The sequence below is a fragment of the Papilio machaon genome, chromosome 19, assembly GCF_912999745.1.
Source record: "Papilio machaon chromosome 19, ilPapMach1.1, whole genome shotgun sequence".
NCBI classification, from domain to species: Eukaryota; Metazoa; Arthropoda; class Insecta; order Lepidoptera; family Papilionidae; genus Papilio; species Papilio machaon.
This window is the reverse complement of record NC_060004.1, coordinates 1,165,359-1,183,037: the sequence shown is the minus strand read 5'-3', so window position 1 is coordinate 1,183,037 and position 17,679 is coordinate 1,165,359. Positions and strand designations below refer to the sequence as shown.

At 35.0% G+C, this 17,679-nt stretch overlaps 1 protein-coding gene across 2 annotated transcripts in view; it reads left to right on the top strand.

Moving 5' to 3' along the window:
* Positions 1-3,425: 3,425 nt before the first annotated feature.
* Positions 3,426-17,679, top strand: part of LOC106708275 (ubiquitin carboxyl-terminal hydrolase 4) — a 28,792-nt gene continuing 14,538 nt past the window's right edge. The window contains exons 1-2 of one of the 2 annotated variants that reach the window (XM_045682341.1): positions 3,426-3,541; positions 14,220-14,968. In XM_045682341.1, the coding sequence (XP_045538297.1) occupies positions 14,345-14,968 (624 nt within the window). In that variant the 5' untranslated portion in view covers positions 3,426-3,541; positions 14,220-14,344. Of the gene's footprint in view, positions 3,542-3,615; positions 3,749-14,219; positions 14,969-17,679 lie in introns of those variants that run through there. The other variant, XM_045682343.1, reaches the window with a different exon arrangement.

Genomic DNA, 17,679 nt, shown 5'->3' with positions numbered 1-17,679 from the left:
TTAAATTGATTAAACCAGCGCTTTATCATATCTACCTAGCTTCTATATTCTTCATAAATACCATAATCTTTTATTAATTAATAATGTATAGAACAATTTTTTCTAACAGTATTTTTTTTTAATTCCAAATTACTAGTAGAAATATCAAAAGGTAACAAATTAGCACAGTTTATTACTAAATAAAGATAAAAGGTATAAAGAGAAAGATTTAAATTTTAAATTGATAAAAATATAACAAACTAGACTGTCAAAAGATAAAAAGACATTTAAAGAGAGAGAGAATAGATTAAAAATTCACATAACCAATAACTTTTGTCATCAAACGGTTACAAAAAAGTAATAATAAAGTTCAAACAATATTATTTACAATAATAAAATTGTTACCTAGTATTTAGATGTATCAGTTATCCTGTCTATTAATACACAATATGTTGAACGTCTTAAGTAAAATAACTTTAACTTGAATTAATTCTCTATTTGTTATTTAATATAATTATTTATTAATAAATAATTGTAAATAACTTGAAGATAGAAGACAGAAGACATGAGAAGTGAAAGGTGGGGCGACAAAGCCGCCGGCGTGGTGAGGTAGTAGGTTGTATAGTACTGCATTACAACTATTAGGGGAGACTGTATAGCCTGCTAACTTTCCTGGCCGGCGGCCAAACGACTGAAAGAAAACAAAAAAGAAATACGAAGAAAGAAGACATCCAGATTATAAAAGACAAAGTTAGTTTTTAATCAAATCGGTTTCGTCTGTATTTATAAAATAAATCTCGATGTATCAATATGTATATTTCAAAATATATAGTGTCAAGGTATTATTTAAATCGTTTAGAATCAATATTGTTTTAAATATATGTTTATTTATTTTTAAATTAAAAGGTGGTTTGGTTAACGAGCATTCAGCCACTTGAATTCGCCAAATTGCGAAGTGACCGTTGCCAGAATTTCTGCAATTGCAGATACGTTGGCAACTTTTAATCAACAGATTATGGGACGCACAGAAAGAGGACATTTGCCCTCCCTATGAGTTGTCTGCAAAATCCATCTTGCGAGCTCTACCACTCTTAATTTACTACTAATTGTTTTGACGAAATAAATAATTACAAGACCAAAAACTTTTTCATTTTTTAAACCTTACACAACATACCCAATATATACTTATTAATACGTGGATATAATATACTAAGATATATACTAACATTATAAATGCGAATGTTTGGTTGTCACCAGCGATCAGATTGTGACTGACTGATCACCGGTCTGATTTATATTATGGATGATCACATATATATTAGAACACTAGCTTTTGTCTGCGACTCTGTCCACGCGGCATAAAAAAATAAAAAAATAAGTAGCCTATGTGTTCCTCCAGACTGTGTTCTACATCTGTGCCAAATTTCATTAAGATCCGTTGAGCCGTTTCGAAGATACCTTCGAACAAACATCCATCCATCTTAACATTCGCATTTATAATTAAGATATTATTAAAATTTTAATCACCAAGAGACTGACATATCTGTATCAGTAAATGTAAACAATTGAAAGCTCCACCCTACAATATAGTCGACTAGCGAATGCATTAAAAAACCGTTACAAAATATAATACTTTTTTATCCAAAAGAGTAAAACACCCTTCGTATTAACCCATACGTGAAAGAGTAAATTAAAAAAAAAGAACGACACATTTGAGTGGCCAAATACAATATCCAGTTGAGAATTAACGTAAAAAGCGTTATTTTACAACAAAAAATGTGCTTACGAACAAAAGGCGTTTGTAAGGGTGATGCTTTTGTCGCGAAATACTCCTTTTTTGTAATTTTTATCCAACCACCTGGTGTACGTCTGTTTGATTGGGGTTATCGATTTTTTAAAACATTTTTTTACGATATTTGACACCCATAGAAAGTGGGCGATATTGCTTATATAGCTGACTAGCTGCCGCCTGCAAATCCGTCCGCGCGGAAATGAAAAAAAAATACTGAAGCCTATATGTTCTTCCAGACTATGTTCTACATCTATGCCAAATTTCAGCGAGTTCCATACAGCCGTTCTACCAGTTCTGTAAGATTATAGAGTAGGGAAAGAAATCAAATTAGCCAGGAACTTACAGGGTTTATATGTGCCTTTTACTAAAAACTATTGTAAATAAAAAAAAATATTAGTTTATAAACTTAACTACACATTTAACGTAAAATTATTTCATGGTATTCTTATTGTTTATTTACGGAAGATGAAGATGGAGAGTTTACAAGAAAACAGGTAAACCATACTAATAATACAATGAGTTGCCAAACAAATGTTGAGCTGATAACACCGGTCAACACGATTTTTGGGTCTAACTTCTACATGTTAAATTTTGGTTTCTCCTACCACAAAAATAAGGAAAAAAAATTTTTTTCCGATTAAAGTTTGCTTTTGTGGAAACTAGGATAATTTATGCTGCCATCTTTTGTTGATGAAATGAATTAAATCATACTTATCGTCATAAATCAGATCAAAGCAAACTTTATGAACTAAATATGAATGTTTAAGTGTTTTTCAGTGTCTAGAATCAGAATTTAAGCAAGAGAACAGAAACCCAAAAAAAGAATTTTTTTGTTGACCTGTGTAATGTATAGTAGGATGAAATTAGAAAAGGAAATGGGGAAAACATCGCGTGACATCATTTGGACATAATACAAAACCTATGCCTACTTCACGACTGTTCAGACAAAGTTCTCCTCGGTCGAACTGAACTCGAGCTCTACTGCTAGTACTGTTCTGGTCCCAGTGTAATCTTCAGATAGTCTCGTGAGGGGACGTGTTAATGAAAGTATCTATAAAATCAAAATTAAAAATTAATCGTAGTTGGTGTTTAAAACGAAAAGGTAACTTATACTTTTGTATGAGATTTTCAATTTTTTTCTGCGCTCCAGTGCACTCAGCGCCATCTATTAAGGAAAAGATAGAATTTTACTCATTGAAAAACATGCCATCTTGTAACAAATAGAAACAATTCTTTTGTTCCAAAAAAACTAAAAAAATAATTATCAAAAATAATTGGTTTTATCATGAAATTAATTATTTTTAGCGTGTATTTCTTATTTTAATTGATTTACACTTAAATTGAAACATTACATAAACAGCTGACTAAAGATAAAACAACTATTTGCAGTGTGGCAATACTGACTGAGAGGCTCCTTCACTGTCATAGCTTGTAATATAAGCTTTAACGCAGTATAAAAAAGGATTAGAATACTCGCTATATTTGATACGGAAGTGGCATAAAAATAGGATTGCCACACCAACAATTCAAGTGACGTCACTCGAATGGATCCATGGAGCCTTAGTACATCTAAAATTACATAGGCTCAAGAAAAATATTGCACGAGGAACATCGTATATATTTTATTTAAAAAATAAACATTCATAAAGTGATATAAAAAGTATACGTGCAACAGAGGTGATTTTATATAAAGATCAAAGCGGGAAATAAAATTTTGAAGAGCGAGGGATTATTATCCAGTTGCTTTGGTTACTGAGATCCTATTATTTCGTGAGTATTCCGCATAATATTCCGTGATTATTAACAATCGATTAGTATTGCGACACGTTTCACGTGATCCGACGGCAAATTAAATTACTGTGTGTAGAATTCTGTCAAATTTTGTGTGTCATGCAAAAACGCTTTTGGATACGCTATTTTTAGCACAAGAAGCGTATTTTCGGTGTGTATATGGTGATTTTGCGGACTCCGCATCGGGTGAGTGGTGTGAAAGTGTTCAATTAAAATTGTTCGATGTCTGTATACTTCGAAATGACATGGCCTTGAATTTCCTTGTGTTGTACCATCTACTTATAATAAATATCAAATTTCAATAGTAATGTTCACGTGTGGATACATGACAAATAATCATTCTGCGGTACCTAAGCATCTGATACAAGTCTGAACTAGCATCAATTCAATAGAATTAAACCGTGACCTTGACATAGTAAAACTGTATAGCCTATGGTAAACAGCACAGAAAATTCTTTTGTGTAATGTTATGTGATTGCTCATTATTTCGAAATTATTCCAAATGTGAATGTGTTAGTTTGTTCTGTGCATGACAAATATTGTAGAAATCAAACTTGATAACCAATTTACTGTTTCAGTAACTTCGTAAACATAATATGTAATTAACATCCAAAAATTCGTAAATTTCTAACACCAAAATATGTATGTAATATGTATAAATCTGATAATTTTAAAAAAGAAGCCAGATTTTCTAAAATTAATAATAGTTAACCTATAAAAATAATGTGTACTTTGTAGTTAATCCATTAAAAACAACATGGCAAAGTTCAGAATATTTGTATTGTTGCATATCAAAAATTTGATGATTTAATTTCAAATTAAAAAAATTACATATTTAATCGGAATCAAACATAACATAGTGACAAGTTAAGTTTCCTCTACTGGAGATGTACTAAAACATATACCCATCTCAGTCATTCTATTTGAGAAAGCCGAGACAATATTATTGTTTTGTACAGATATTTGAGCATTAGAAATCCATACATTCAAGAAGTTTAGTGTGTCCAAATTTACTATGTATCTTTTAAATAGTCAAATACTCTACATATGTTTTTTTTTTAAATATGAGTTGAATGTTAACATTTTTGAAGTAAAAATAAAGGTCTATTTACACTATATCAAAATATATTTTGTTCTACTCTTACTAAAATTTTGAATGTAACACAATATAGAATGTAAGAAACAATAAAATGCCTCATCGTCAGCACTATATGTTAATATTGAGGGGCTCGGAGCCTACCCTAAGTCAGGTGTGACTATGCCTCAGTTAACCACGCTGGTCCAGTGTGGTTTGAGTACACACATATCTTTGAATTTCTTTGATAATATGTGCAGGTTTCACTGTTTCCCTTCACTGTATAATGTTAAAAAATATTTATAATTAATAATTGTGTACATCCTAAATCGGCCCCGGGTAGGGGACTGACTGCGGATATACAGAACAACTCGCACGGGAGGTGCACCGGCAATAATCAACGGTGCACCCCCAATGCGGAGCACGGGGAAATAAAACCACCTAATGCTGGTAACGGAAGAGATTTATTTGATGTGTATTTCGCCTTATATATGTTCTTAGATGCCTGACCAAGCATGAGCATTTACACGATCTTCATAGATGTGTGTGTGTTACGTGCGCCCCAATCTTTTAGACTTCCTGCTACATATCACGTATGCTCTACATATTTTTATCGTTGCTGTGGAATCTTCCGTTACTATGGGCAGGCTCTGCTCTAGCCATGGTCGTTGATACGAACATTCTGGGGAGTCTCCGGATTGCGAGGATGCGGGCTTCTTACAAGTAGACGTTGGTACAGGACAGCTCTGCTGGGTGGGTCGGGGCCCTGGTAGATTCGATATTTGATACGAACATTCTGGGGAGTCTCCGGATTGCAAGGATGCGGGCTTCTTACAAGTAGACGTTGGCACATGACCTCTGCTGGGTGGGCGCGGCGCGGGTAGATTCAATATTTGGTAGGAGCATTCTGGATAGCCAGCAGGCGGGCGACGATGCAGACAGCTTGCAGGTAGGCTGAGGCTCAGGACAGCTCTGGCGGGCGGGCGCGGCGCGGGTAGATTCAATATTTGGTAGGAGCATTCTGGATAGCCAGCAGGCGGGCGACGATGCAGACAGCTTGCAGGTAGGCTGAGGCTCAGGATAGCTCTGGCGGGCGGGCGCGGCGCTGGTAGATTCAATATTTGGTAGGAGCATTCTGGATAGCCAGCAGGTGGGCGACGATGCAGACAGCTTGCAGGTAGGCTGAGGCTCAGGACAGCTCTGGCGGGGTGCGGGGTGCGGGGATATAGCCTCAAGACGTGCGACGATAGAGACAACTTGCAGGTAGACGTCGGCTCACGACAGTTCTGGTGGGCGGAGCGGGGCGCGGGCAATTATATAGAAACTGTCTTACGACAGTCCTGCCGGCGGAGCGAAGCGCGAGGAGAAGGCGCGCGACGCAAGGCGAAAGGCGATGCTGCATATGATTCGTATATTCTCCGAAGTAGGCGTGTAGCGGCATTAATTTCTTTTTTTTTTTTTTTTCACGGGACTTCTTGTCGTGTGTTGACTTCGTGTTTGTAAAGCTTCCTTCTTCTATATGATGCTATTCTTTCTTTACTCATAACCCATATTAAATATTGTTAATTGTGAAAATCCGTGTGCCCGCTATATACAAGTATCTACATACTGTTTTGTGTTCCAACTAATAAAATCGATCTGACATTCATCAAGTATGATTGTTATTTTATTCTTGGTTTACTTTTTACTGGCGATACATTCTTTAACACTTATGTATTTTATTGCTCTCTACCGTTTAATTTCATACATCAATTCTCACATGTTTCAAGGCTTTGTTTCAGCTTTACTACTCCCAATTTCAAGTTTTCCAGTCTCGTTGATACTATTGTTTTATATCATAATGCCCGCAATGCTAACAACATCAGTTGTTTTGTTCAAAAAGTGATCTTGACTTGTTTTGGTTGTCTCATAATGTGCTCATTTCTCAACTGACTAAAGATGTCGTGTGATTTCCAGATCCGCCTCTCTTCTTTCGTTACTTCGTACAATTAACACATTCCTTATTGCTTTCCCAACTACATCTTCTCATCTTCAACTATGTATTTGTATAACACACTGTGTTTCTGCTGTGGTCACCTTGTTTGAAAACCTTACTTTTTTTTTTTTTTAATTACTTCCCATGTTGAATTAATTTATATCCTCTAACTTGACACTTAATCGGATCTATATACTCCTCGTTTCCCTTTTACGTATTACTTTTCTTGTACATAAATCTGTTGTATAATTTCTTCAATGTATAGTGTTTGTACATGTTACCTTTTGAAAACGGCCACATGTGGTCTGCTTACCAGTTTCATTTTTTTCCAAAATAATTCCTTTGTCATGGATTCACCACAAATATGTCTCTTATTTATTTAAGTAGTATAAGTATAGCTGTTTTTTTTTTTATATATATAAATTTTCATGACTTAATTACAAATTTTATTAATGCTACTGTTTTTCTTCTTCTTCATTTTCAATAACCTTCCGTTTAGTTTTTTTGTAAGTATTTCAATCTCAGCTTAGTTTGTCCAGGTGCCATTTTAAGGTTTCGTTTTATTGATCATATCAATCATACTCTTCAGTCGTACCGCAGGAGTACGCTAGATCTGGTAATATAAAACACAGCATTACAGGGTTCGTCATTTCATCCTGGAAGACGGTGATATTTCAAAAACTTAGTTCGTTATTCCTTGTGATTATTCGTGATTCATTGATTTATGGCCACATATTCAATAACATTATTCATATAGTGACACTGTCTTTTCCATAAAGTTAATCCTCTAATTGTTAGTGAAATATATGTTGTCCTATTATTTCTTTTCTTAATGTAGATCGCCATTGTAGAACTTGTGTCCTCTTCTTCTTTCTAATCTTTAACTGTGAGTATTTCAACATTCAAGCCCCATGGCTGTCTTTACATACTCCCGATGGGTAACATACATCAGTTCTCCTAGCGGCTGACCCGTCATTTTAATGTTAACTATACGCTTGGACCTTAATTTACGCTGTTATTCAATATTGTTTTACTTCTTTAACTTGAAGTATTCAATACTTTCTACTATTGACTTTGTTTCTGCTTGTGTGATAGTTTGTAAAAACTTTACTACTCTTCAGATACAAATATCTTCTCTTTTCTTCTATCCATGGTTCCACGCTGACCTTAAGCTTTTCTTATTTTTGATGATTGCATAGTCTCGTAACAAGAATTTTTGGTTCATTGTTAAGTATTACTCCACGATAATAGTTAATTTTCTTAACGTGTCTTGTAATTTAAGACTTTCCCGTTATATTTTAATTCATGACATTTCTATTGTATGACTATTTGTTTGTATTCATCATAGCATATTTCACAGTTATGATGATGATGATGATGATGTAATCCCGGCCGATATCGGCCACGGCGACTGTCTTCAGCTCCGGTTTTGACGTTGGTGTGCTCGCATGTGGCTTATGTAGCCAATTTTGTTTGCGAAAATCCTCGCACATTGCGGACATGAGAGCACAGTTATACGCTCCGAACAGCACGTCACACCATAGTTTGTTTTCTTGTCGCTTTGACAACTTCCTCAGACGGCGTCATGCCGCGTAATTTTGATTCTTTATTTTCTTTATACCCTATCTATTTATGGGTATGTTTAGGTTTAGATATTTACTCGTACTTCAAAACTTTGCTGGCTTCTTTCTTCTTTCTCACATGGACTATTCTATGTAATGAGCTTATACGTAAATGTTGAATCGTTTCTTATTTCGCCATCTCTCAAACGTTTGGTCATTGCAGTGCAAGACCTAGCAATCCCTTTTTTTTTTTTATTTGGTTTAGTATTTCTGTATCCGACTATGGCATTCGCAATTTAAAGTTCCCACATTGTTACATTTTGACTTTATATTTAGCTATATTTTCCGCCCGATTGAGTTACAAAACTTCTACCCATTTTCTTATATCGCGCTGGTTTCCAGACTTCCATTCTTCATCTCTAGCTTCTCGGTATCGCGTTCCCACGTTCAGGATAACGCAACTGATTCTGCATAATTGTTTTTTATTGACTCGATTTATCTCTTGCTCTTCTTAGATTGTGAATTTCACTATAACATTATGTTGTTATGCTTGGTCGCACCTTTTGTACCTTTTTTACACTATGTACATTTACCTATGCAACCTTTAAATTTTGTAATATTTCTCGCCGTTAACATATCTGACCCTTTGCTGCAATCTCGCCATAAGTTCTTCCTTGTAACGTCGTTATTTCCTGTACTTTGTTGACCCTGCCTTATTCTCTAGGCAGCGACCGTTCCTTGTTTGTACGACTATTTTCTTATTAATCTGTAGGACATTATAGTGTTTCTTAATATCCATTTAATGTCATATTTGTATTTCTACCTTTCTTGAATCTTTTTTACAATTATAACACGCATCCCATAGTCTATATTGTTTTTCTTTTCTTTTATTTTTAAGTTTTCACATTGTCTTTGGTTTTGATTGGTGCGATCATCGAAGAACTGTGGAGGCCGCTATAAATTGCAGGGTGAGGAAGATCTCTTCCCTGGCCTAAATTTACTGCTATTCTTTGTAATTTTCTTTGAGGGACCCGCTTCTTGGCGTTAGAATCTTGCGTTTATTTCAATTCCTGGTTCCTGCATCCTTGACTGACATATATTTATAAATATACATATATTTTTTGAATATCTTCTTGAATGTCCTCCCTTTTTATTTATTAACTTTTTATCCAACGTCTAGCTTTTTTATCTTTAACTGATTTGAACTCTAGGCTCTTGTTATATTTTTCCTCTGTAAGTCCGTGGCAATGCAGTTGCTACTTTTGTTCTTTTACGAGTCCGAAGTACGCTGCTTTTATTTTTCACATTTTTTTTACGAGTTCGTACCACTGCCATATTCACTTTTACTCCTCTGCTAGTTCTTTGCTCTTCCACAATGTTGATTTTATAATTTTATCCTTCTGCGCAGTATTGAAGCTGTATAATCTTCAATCTTATGAAGTCAGCAGTATCGCCGCTGTATAATCTTTAATCTTATGAAGTCTGTAGTATCGCCGCTGTATTATCTTCAATCTTCTGAAGTCTGCAGTATCGCCGCTGTATTATCTTCAATCTTCTGAAGTCTGCAGTATCGCCGCTGTATTATCTTCAATCTTATGAAGTCTGCAGTATCGCCGCTGTATTATCTTCAATCTTCTGAAGTCAGCAGTATCGCCGCTGTATTATCTTCAATATTCTGAAGTCTGAAGTATCGCCGCTGTATTATCTTCAATCTTCTGAAGTCAGCAGTATCGCCGCTGTATTATCTTCAATCTTCTGAAGTCTGCAGTATCGTCGCTGTATTATCTTCAATCTTCTGAAGTCAGCAGTATCGCCGCTGTATTATCTTTAATCTTATGAAGTCTGTAGTATCGCCGCTGTATTATCTTCAATATTCTGAAGTCTGCAGTATCGCCGCTGTATTATCTTCAATATTCTGAAGTCTGCAGTATCGCCGCTGTATTATCTTCAATCTTCTGAAGTCAGCAGTATCGCCGCTGTATAATCTTTAATATTCTGAAGTCCATAGTATCGCCGCTGTACAATCTTTAATATTATGTCTGTGAGAGCCTTTACAATTTCTATGGTTCAATCTTCAAATGATCTTACGCGAGTATCTAGAATCGCCGTAAGTTTAATAGTTATCAACGCTATTAGTGTGATCGCCGTTATTCAATGTTTGCTCCTGGCTCTGTCTAATAGCACTTTGTATTATATGTTTATTTGCGTGCGGGCACTCAGCTCCGCCGCTGTGAATTCACAGATCATCATTATGATTTTATTTGTGCGTACAAGCGCTAAGCTTTGTCGCTATGAGTACTAAGCTCATTATAAAAATTTATTTATAACTTTCTTTGTGCGTGCAAGCGCTAAGCTTTGCCGCTATGAGCACTAAGCTCGTTAACATTTTTATATATATTTTTCTTTGTGCATGCAAGCGCTAATTTTTTGCCCCTATGGGCTATGAGCACTAAGCTCATAATAACAATTGCTTCATAAATTTGTGCGTGCAAGCGCTAAGCTTTGCCGCTATAAGCACTAAGCTCGTAGTATCAATTTATTTAAAACTTTCAGATTTCCCGCTATTTGCCCTCAGCCACTAGACCTCTTATTTTTGCAATGTTTGTTTAATGTTCGAGCCGTAACTTCGCCGCTTTGAGCTCCAGGCCGTTTTTTTTATTTATATTTTTCTTTGTGCATGCAAGCGCTAATTTTTTGCCTCTATGGGCTATGAGCACTAAGCTCGTAATAACAATTTCTTCATAAATTTGAGCGTGCAAGCGCTAAGCTTTGCCGCAATGAGCACTAAGCTCGTAGTATCAATTTATTTAAAACTTTCAGATTTCCCGCTATTTGCCCTCAGCCATTAGACCTCTTATTTTTGCAATGTTTGTTTAATGTTCGAGCCGTAACTTCGCCGCTTTGAGCTCCAGGCCGTTTTTTTTTTTTATTTATATTTTTCTTTGTGCATGCAAGCGCTAATTTTTTGCCTCTATGGGCTATGAGCACTAAGCTCGTAATAACAATTTCTTCATAAATTTGAGCGTGCAAGCGCTAAGCTTTGCCGCAATGAGCACTAAGCTCGTAGTATCAATTTATTTAAAACTTTCAGATTTCCCGCTATTTGCCCTCAGCCATTAGACCTCTTATTTTTGCAATGTTTGTTTAATGTTCGAGCCGTAACTTCGCCGCTTTGAGCTCCAGGCCGTTTTTTTTATTTATATTTTTCTTTGTGCATGCAAGCGCTAATTTTTTGCCTCTATGGGCTATGAGCACTAAGCTCGTAATAACAATTTCTTCATAAATTTGAGCGTGCAAGCGCTAAGCTTTGCCGCAATGAGCACTAAGCTCGTAGTATCAATTTATTTAAAACTTTCAGATTTCCCGCTATTTGCCCTCAGCCATTAGACCTCTTATTTTTGCAATGTTTGTTTAATGTTCGAGCCGTAACTTCGCCGCTTTGAGCTCCAGGCCGTTTTTTTTTTTTTATTTATATTTTTCTTTGTGCATGCAAGCGCTAATTTTTTGCCTCTATGGGCTATGAGCACTAAGCTCGTAATAACAATTTCTTCATAAATTTGAGCGTGCAAGCGCTAAGCTTTGCCGCAATGAGCACTAAGCTCGTAGTATCAATTTATTTAAAACTTTCAGATTTCCCGCTATTTGCCCTCAGCCATTAGACCTCTTATTTTTTGCAATGCTTGTTTAATGTTCGAGCCGTAACTTCGCCGCTTTGAGCTCCAGGCCGTTTTTCTTTTTTTTTTTTTTTCTTCTTTTTTTTTTTTTTTGCTGACTCGTCTACAGCTCGGAATAGGTACGCCAATTTGGCTTTTGTCCGCGTCCGGACCATTTTTACTTATCAGTTGTATTTTTAAGACCACAACGCCTGCGTAGCTACGCCTGCCTACTTCGTCTTATTAGGTTTCCGTCTGTATTATTGCGCCTCGATCTGTTATCTGCGCCTTTTTTTTCATATTTACGTAACTATACACAAAAGATTATTTAACGTACCGGAATGACTATTATCGAGCGCGACACCTATATCTTAACGACATTTTTTTACTATTATAACCACATATTGTATATTGTTAATCGACCGTACTGTTTAATATGACCATGTCATGTAACGCATTTTTACGCGATGTTTTGACTGTATCGAATTTAAATCTACTATTTATACGAAAATGCGCTTTATAACTAATTAGTATGTAATATGTGCTCTGTTAACTTATTACGTTGCCTAAACTATGTTTGTATTGCTCTGTAAGCAATCGTAGTACGTTGACGTTTATCGTTGACTCCTACTTGGAGTACACACTTGTTAAAAAGGCTGCCGGTCTCCATTAAACCGATTGTTTATTTACTTTTTATCGTTTGCATTGTTATATCAGTCAGTCAGTCAGTCAGTCACTTTTTTCAGTAAGGATTACAATAAAGTTTTATTTCATAGCGTCCTCAACGCATACATAATTTTATAAACGTGTTTATACCCTTACGTGCTAAGAGCGTACTTACCAAAAGTACTTAGTAGCTAAGTGATTTTAAGTTACAAATCGCCCACTTATCTCTATATATTGAGAAAATATACTTACATGTGCTCAGGCTGTCTTCTACTTGAGGATGGATGTCTATATTGAGGATAGGTGAATTCTTATACAGGCTAGTAACGTCATACACATTATAAGTGTGATTTTCCTAAAATCCCTTGAGAAAAAAGGAAAAAAAATTACGTTTAGTTGTACATCTGCTACAATTTATAACCGTAAATCTATTCACACGAAACAGCATCAATTACTAACGATACAAACCCTACAACAATATTGAATTAGACTCATCATTATTACAAATGATTTTAACACTACAACATGTCCTTATGTCTCTGGTGGGCTCTCTTCTCTCGCTTTCTCTCTGCCTACGTCGTTACTGATGGGCTTACATATATTCAATAAACCAAAACGCCTGCAGAGCGATCCTCAATGAGAATAACGACTGCCAAAAACCTTACATCTCATACTTATAATGCATATTTTAACCCCTGGAAACACTTACTTAGCAACCAACGTTTGTTCACATTCCTGCAGTTATACAAATATTTATTAATAATATTATGAATATAACACATACAGTGACATGCATCTTACGAAGCACGTTTTAATACAGGTTAACCGAGCTAAGGAGCTAAGACAATGTTGATGCCGTAATCATTTTAAGTAAACAAAACCACTCTGTATTATTATTACTATTTTCATACTACACTTCAACTGTTGAACATTTTTAACACAATAAGCCCTTTTTCATGGTCTCCTTTGCATTATCATTTCCTCTTTTTTTTTTTTATTATTACCAAATACATATATACCAAACGAGGAGCCCTCTTTAATGAATTACATATATCGTTAAATCTAATACTCGTAGATACAATAGACCTATGTCACAAGACAAGCCAACTCAAGATAATTTGGAAATTATATTTGTAAAGGTAGACTGATATGTACTGTAACACTTCATATTAACATGTAAGCTGCGTGAGTATAAAATCCTTTATACCATACTAGTTATCGCCCGCGACAATGTCCGCGCGAACACCTTAATAGGAGTATGAAAGAATGGATAGCAGCCGATTATAAGACCTACTGAATATGCATATAACATTTACTAAATAAATCGGTCAAGCCGCTTTTGAGAAATATTGTAACTAACATTATGATTCTAGAATTTTATATATAAGATGATAAAATGATGATCATCACCGACTTTAAGGACGGCTGGTAACTAGTTTCTTTATGCATCAATTATTAATTCATACTCGGTGCATATTTAACTCAATTAACCGAGTATATTCTGAATAAACATTTCTCATTGGTTTTGAGTCATAAAATTGTCTTAATTTTTTTCCAGTTCAAAAACTAAGTGAAAACAACGGTTAAGATTGTCTTCTTCATAATCTTTTAGATGTGTGATTTCTTGTTTGCAAATTATAATTAAGTCCTTTAGTTAATGAAGTTGTAAATTGACATTAGTCAAGTGATACATAAGTGCAGGTATTAACATGAAAATTTGTTGCAGGTGTGTTCTAAAGATGCAAAGAAAACGACCACCAACAAGGATCAAAGCTATTACTTACTAAATCCAAAACTAAGCTAAGCAAACTATGTGATAACTGCATAGCCTAAGTCAAAAATACGTCCAAGATGCCTGTCGTCTCCCCATCACGGTATACATCCACCTCTTCCAACCTGACCGGCTCGTACCGGTCTACTCTGACCTCATCTTCTAGCTTAGACAAGCCATACTACAGGTCAACTAGTGGCACATATGTCACATCAACACTAAGAAGCTCTTATGGAGACAGAACTACAGAATATAAATCAAGATACTCAGATGTCGATGGAAAGACGGAAAGAAAGACCTCCTTGGTTGAGTATACTCGTAGTTCCCGAGCCCCCAGCGTCACTGATTCTGACAGCGGGATCTCGTCCAGATATAGAACGGATAGAAGCGAGTCCAGGTCAAGGGATATATCAACAACACGCAGTGAAAGCAGTAAAGTAGATACTTCTAGAAATTCAAAAAGGAATTTCATAAGTTCCGCTGCTCTGGCTATGTCAACCGCTGAGTTGTATAATAAGTACTCGCCTGCTAATTATATACCTTTAACTCAAAGGATCCAACAGCAGCAACAACAAAATCAGAGCAACTATGGAGAGATTGCGAGGTCCAAGTCTATATCCAATGATATTGGACGTCCACCCGCACCAGATTCCTACAGGGCTGCGCGAAGAGCTAGGAATTCAACTGCTGCGACTATTACTGAGGTAAATATTGTTATAATTACATATAAATGTATAGTTTTCACGTTGGCTGTCTGCGAAATTTAAACAAAAATGGTTGAGATTCATTAATTTGAACTTAATTCTAAATATTTTGTCGAAATCTTTTTATAATCTGTTACCATCAGTTGCCATTAGAACACGTATAATAAAGCTTCTCATCCGTCATATTCTATGTACGAAAAAGAGACAGCAATGTTTTTGTACAAGTCTTTCGTTAGTGGAAACTAACGGTAAACAATTTATGAAGAACACTGTATTTTATCTTGGTTGTTTGTTTTACTTTTTATTATTTGATTGTGTTTTATTTCACAACTAGCGGTCGACCGCGACTTCGTAAGCGCGGAATAATTAAAAAAGTAAAAAAAACTTTAGATACCCGGCACAGACGCGGATTTGCGGACAGACAGATAGTCGGATAATTTTTTTTTAAATTGGTTTTTCTTTCGAAATAAAGCCATCATGTTTGTGTGATTTTTTTTTTCGATATCACGTACAGACATTCTAATTTAATTAATTGTATAGATATATAGTATTTTGGAAATAGGTGATGAAAATGTAAACAATAGACTAAATCTTTTTTTTTTTCGTACATTTTTTATCTCAGCAAATAGACCGTGTAACAGCTTAATTTCTCTAATTTATTTATTTTATAATTTTATGCTGATTTTTTTTATATTATAAGGTGTCAAATGAGCAAGCGGCCAACTGAATTCGCCGAAATTGCAAAGCCACTGCTGTTCATAGACATACTCTATTACAGATGCGTTGCATTACCTTTAATTGACTGGGTAGGATACGCAAAGAAATAGTATATATCTTATATCAAATCCACCTTCCCTTCCCATCCTTTCCTTATAAGAAAAAGATGAGAAGGGAAAGAGGACTAAAATTAGACTTCCGGAACGCACACTTATCAGACGAAATACGGAATTACTTCCACTTGACGCCTGTCTTCTGTGTGGTCGTGGTATTGCACTATCGAGCCGGTCCATTAATTCAGATGTTGCTGAAGTCTACCAGTTTTATTAACAAAAAATAGTGTTTTTTTTTTCAATATACGATTAATAAGCTATAAGCAAGCTCTATCATGGTGGTAGATTTTATATCATCATCTACTACGCAGTAAACTCGATAACAGACACTTCTGAAGCCATTTACTGACATCAGTATAACAGACTATCAGTATAATAGACTATATTATGCCTACTATACCTACACTAACGTTTGAATGTACTTGATTATGTAAGAGCTAACCATCTGTTAAGTTTAAAAGTCTGTAGGAATAACGCCAAAGTCCTAATATTCGCATTTTAGGAATGATAAATAAAAAATGTTTTGAGGCATCGTAACTCTTGGTCCTAAGTACATCTCTGTGTATTCACCTACAGTATTCTTTAATCAGGCAAAAGTAAATCGTGTTGAACTAACAATAGGGTTCAAAACAATGTTAAAAAAGATTATGCTCCAACTATTTACTCTAAATAATTTTATTTCTACCTTAAAGGAGTAAACATGTAGTAAGCGTACTTAATTAAAATAATTTATATAAGCCTAAAATGATCTTACGTTCACTTTCAAAACGCACGACCGTGAAATAACTTTTAATTTTATCCGAATCCTAAACGTTCTAAATTACTGGAACAATTAAATTTGTGTATTCACTTTTAATTTTTGTTCACAATTGGACATAGTTTAACCAAAAAAATATATAGTTTACCGTGTTACGTACAGGTCAATGACTTGACAAGTTTACTGAAATAATAAGATTTCGCATAACAGAAATTGTTACTAATTAGTACGAGAAAAAATTCCATCAGAATTTAGTTGATCTAATTCAGGGATCCCCAAACTATTTTGGACAAGTGACCATTTTTCCAAAATGAACTTTTACCTCAGACCCCCATGACCAAATTACCTACTTTTAAGATCAACCCCCTTATTCATAATGGACAGCTAACTTAAAACAGCTGCTACAGAGTGTTATTTTTTATTCTGACTTAGGTCAATAGAAGAAGACAGAGTGAGAATTAGCAATGCTTTAAGTTAGCAGACTATTAATAGGGGTCGGTTTTTAAGACCTCGTCGACCCCTAAAATCAGTTTTTGTTTATGTCGACCCCTTGGGGGTCCCTGATCTAGTTGATCAGCATCGGGATGGTTTAGTCCGTCGTAATAGGTACTTAGAGTCGTTTGATGTTCACTTAGTATGCAGATTTAGTCACTGTCATATTACTAATTATGCCAGTAAGAGTTAAGTTGATTTTAATTAAAACAATGAATTTAAACAATTTTATATCAAACGAGGTCAACTGTTCCACTTTACCTCACCCAATATTCTTGGCAAGCACAAGTTATTTGCGTAGAAAGCTTTTGTAGGTGAAATATTGCACAAACAAGATTTAACGTAGGATTCCACTGTCTACATACCTTTACATTTTTTTTCTTTCTTGAAATCTCTTGTCTTTTTAAATTCTTCGTTAGAGAAAAGTTTAATGATTAATTTATAGATTATAATAAATATGATAAATCTAAATAAAATACACGCTATTACATTAAATTTTAATTAAATTTTATCATTAATTTTTTATCTTTTCATATTTTTTATTTAAAACTGATGTTATATTTGTGTAGATATATTTATCTTATCAATATTTCGCAGGCAGACAGCGTCGTGTGCGCGTGTGTGTGTGTGTG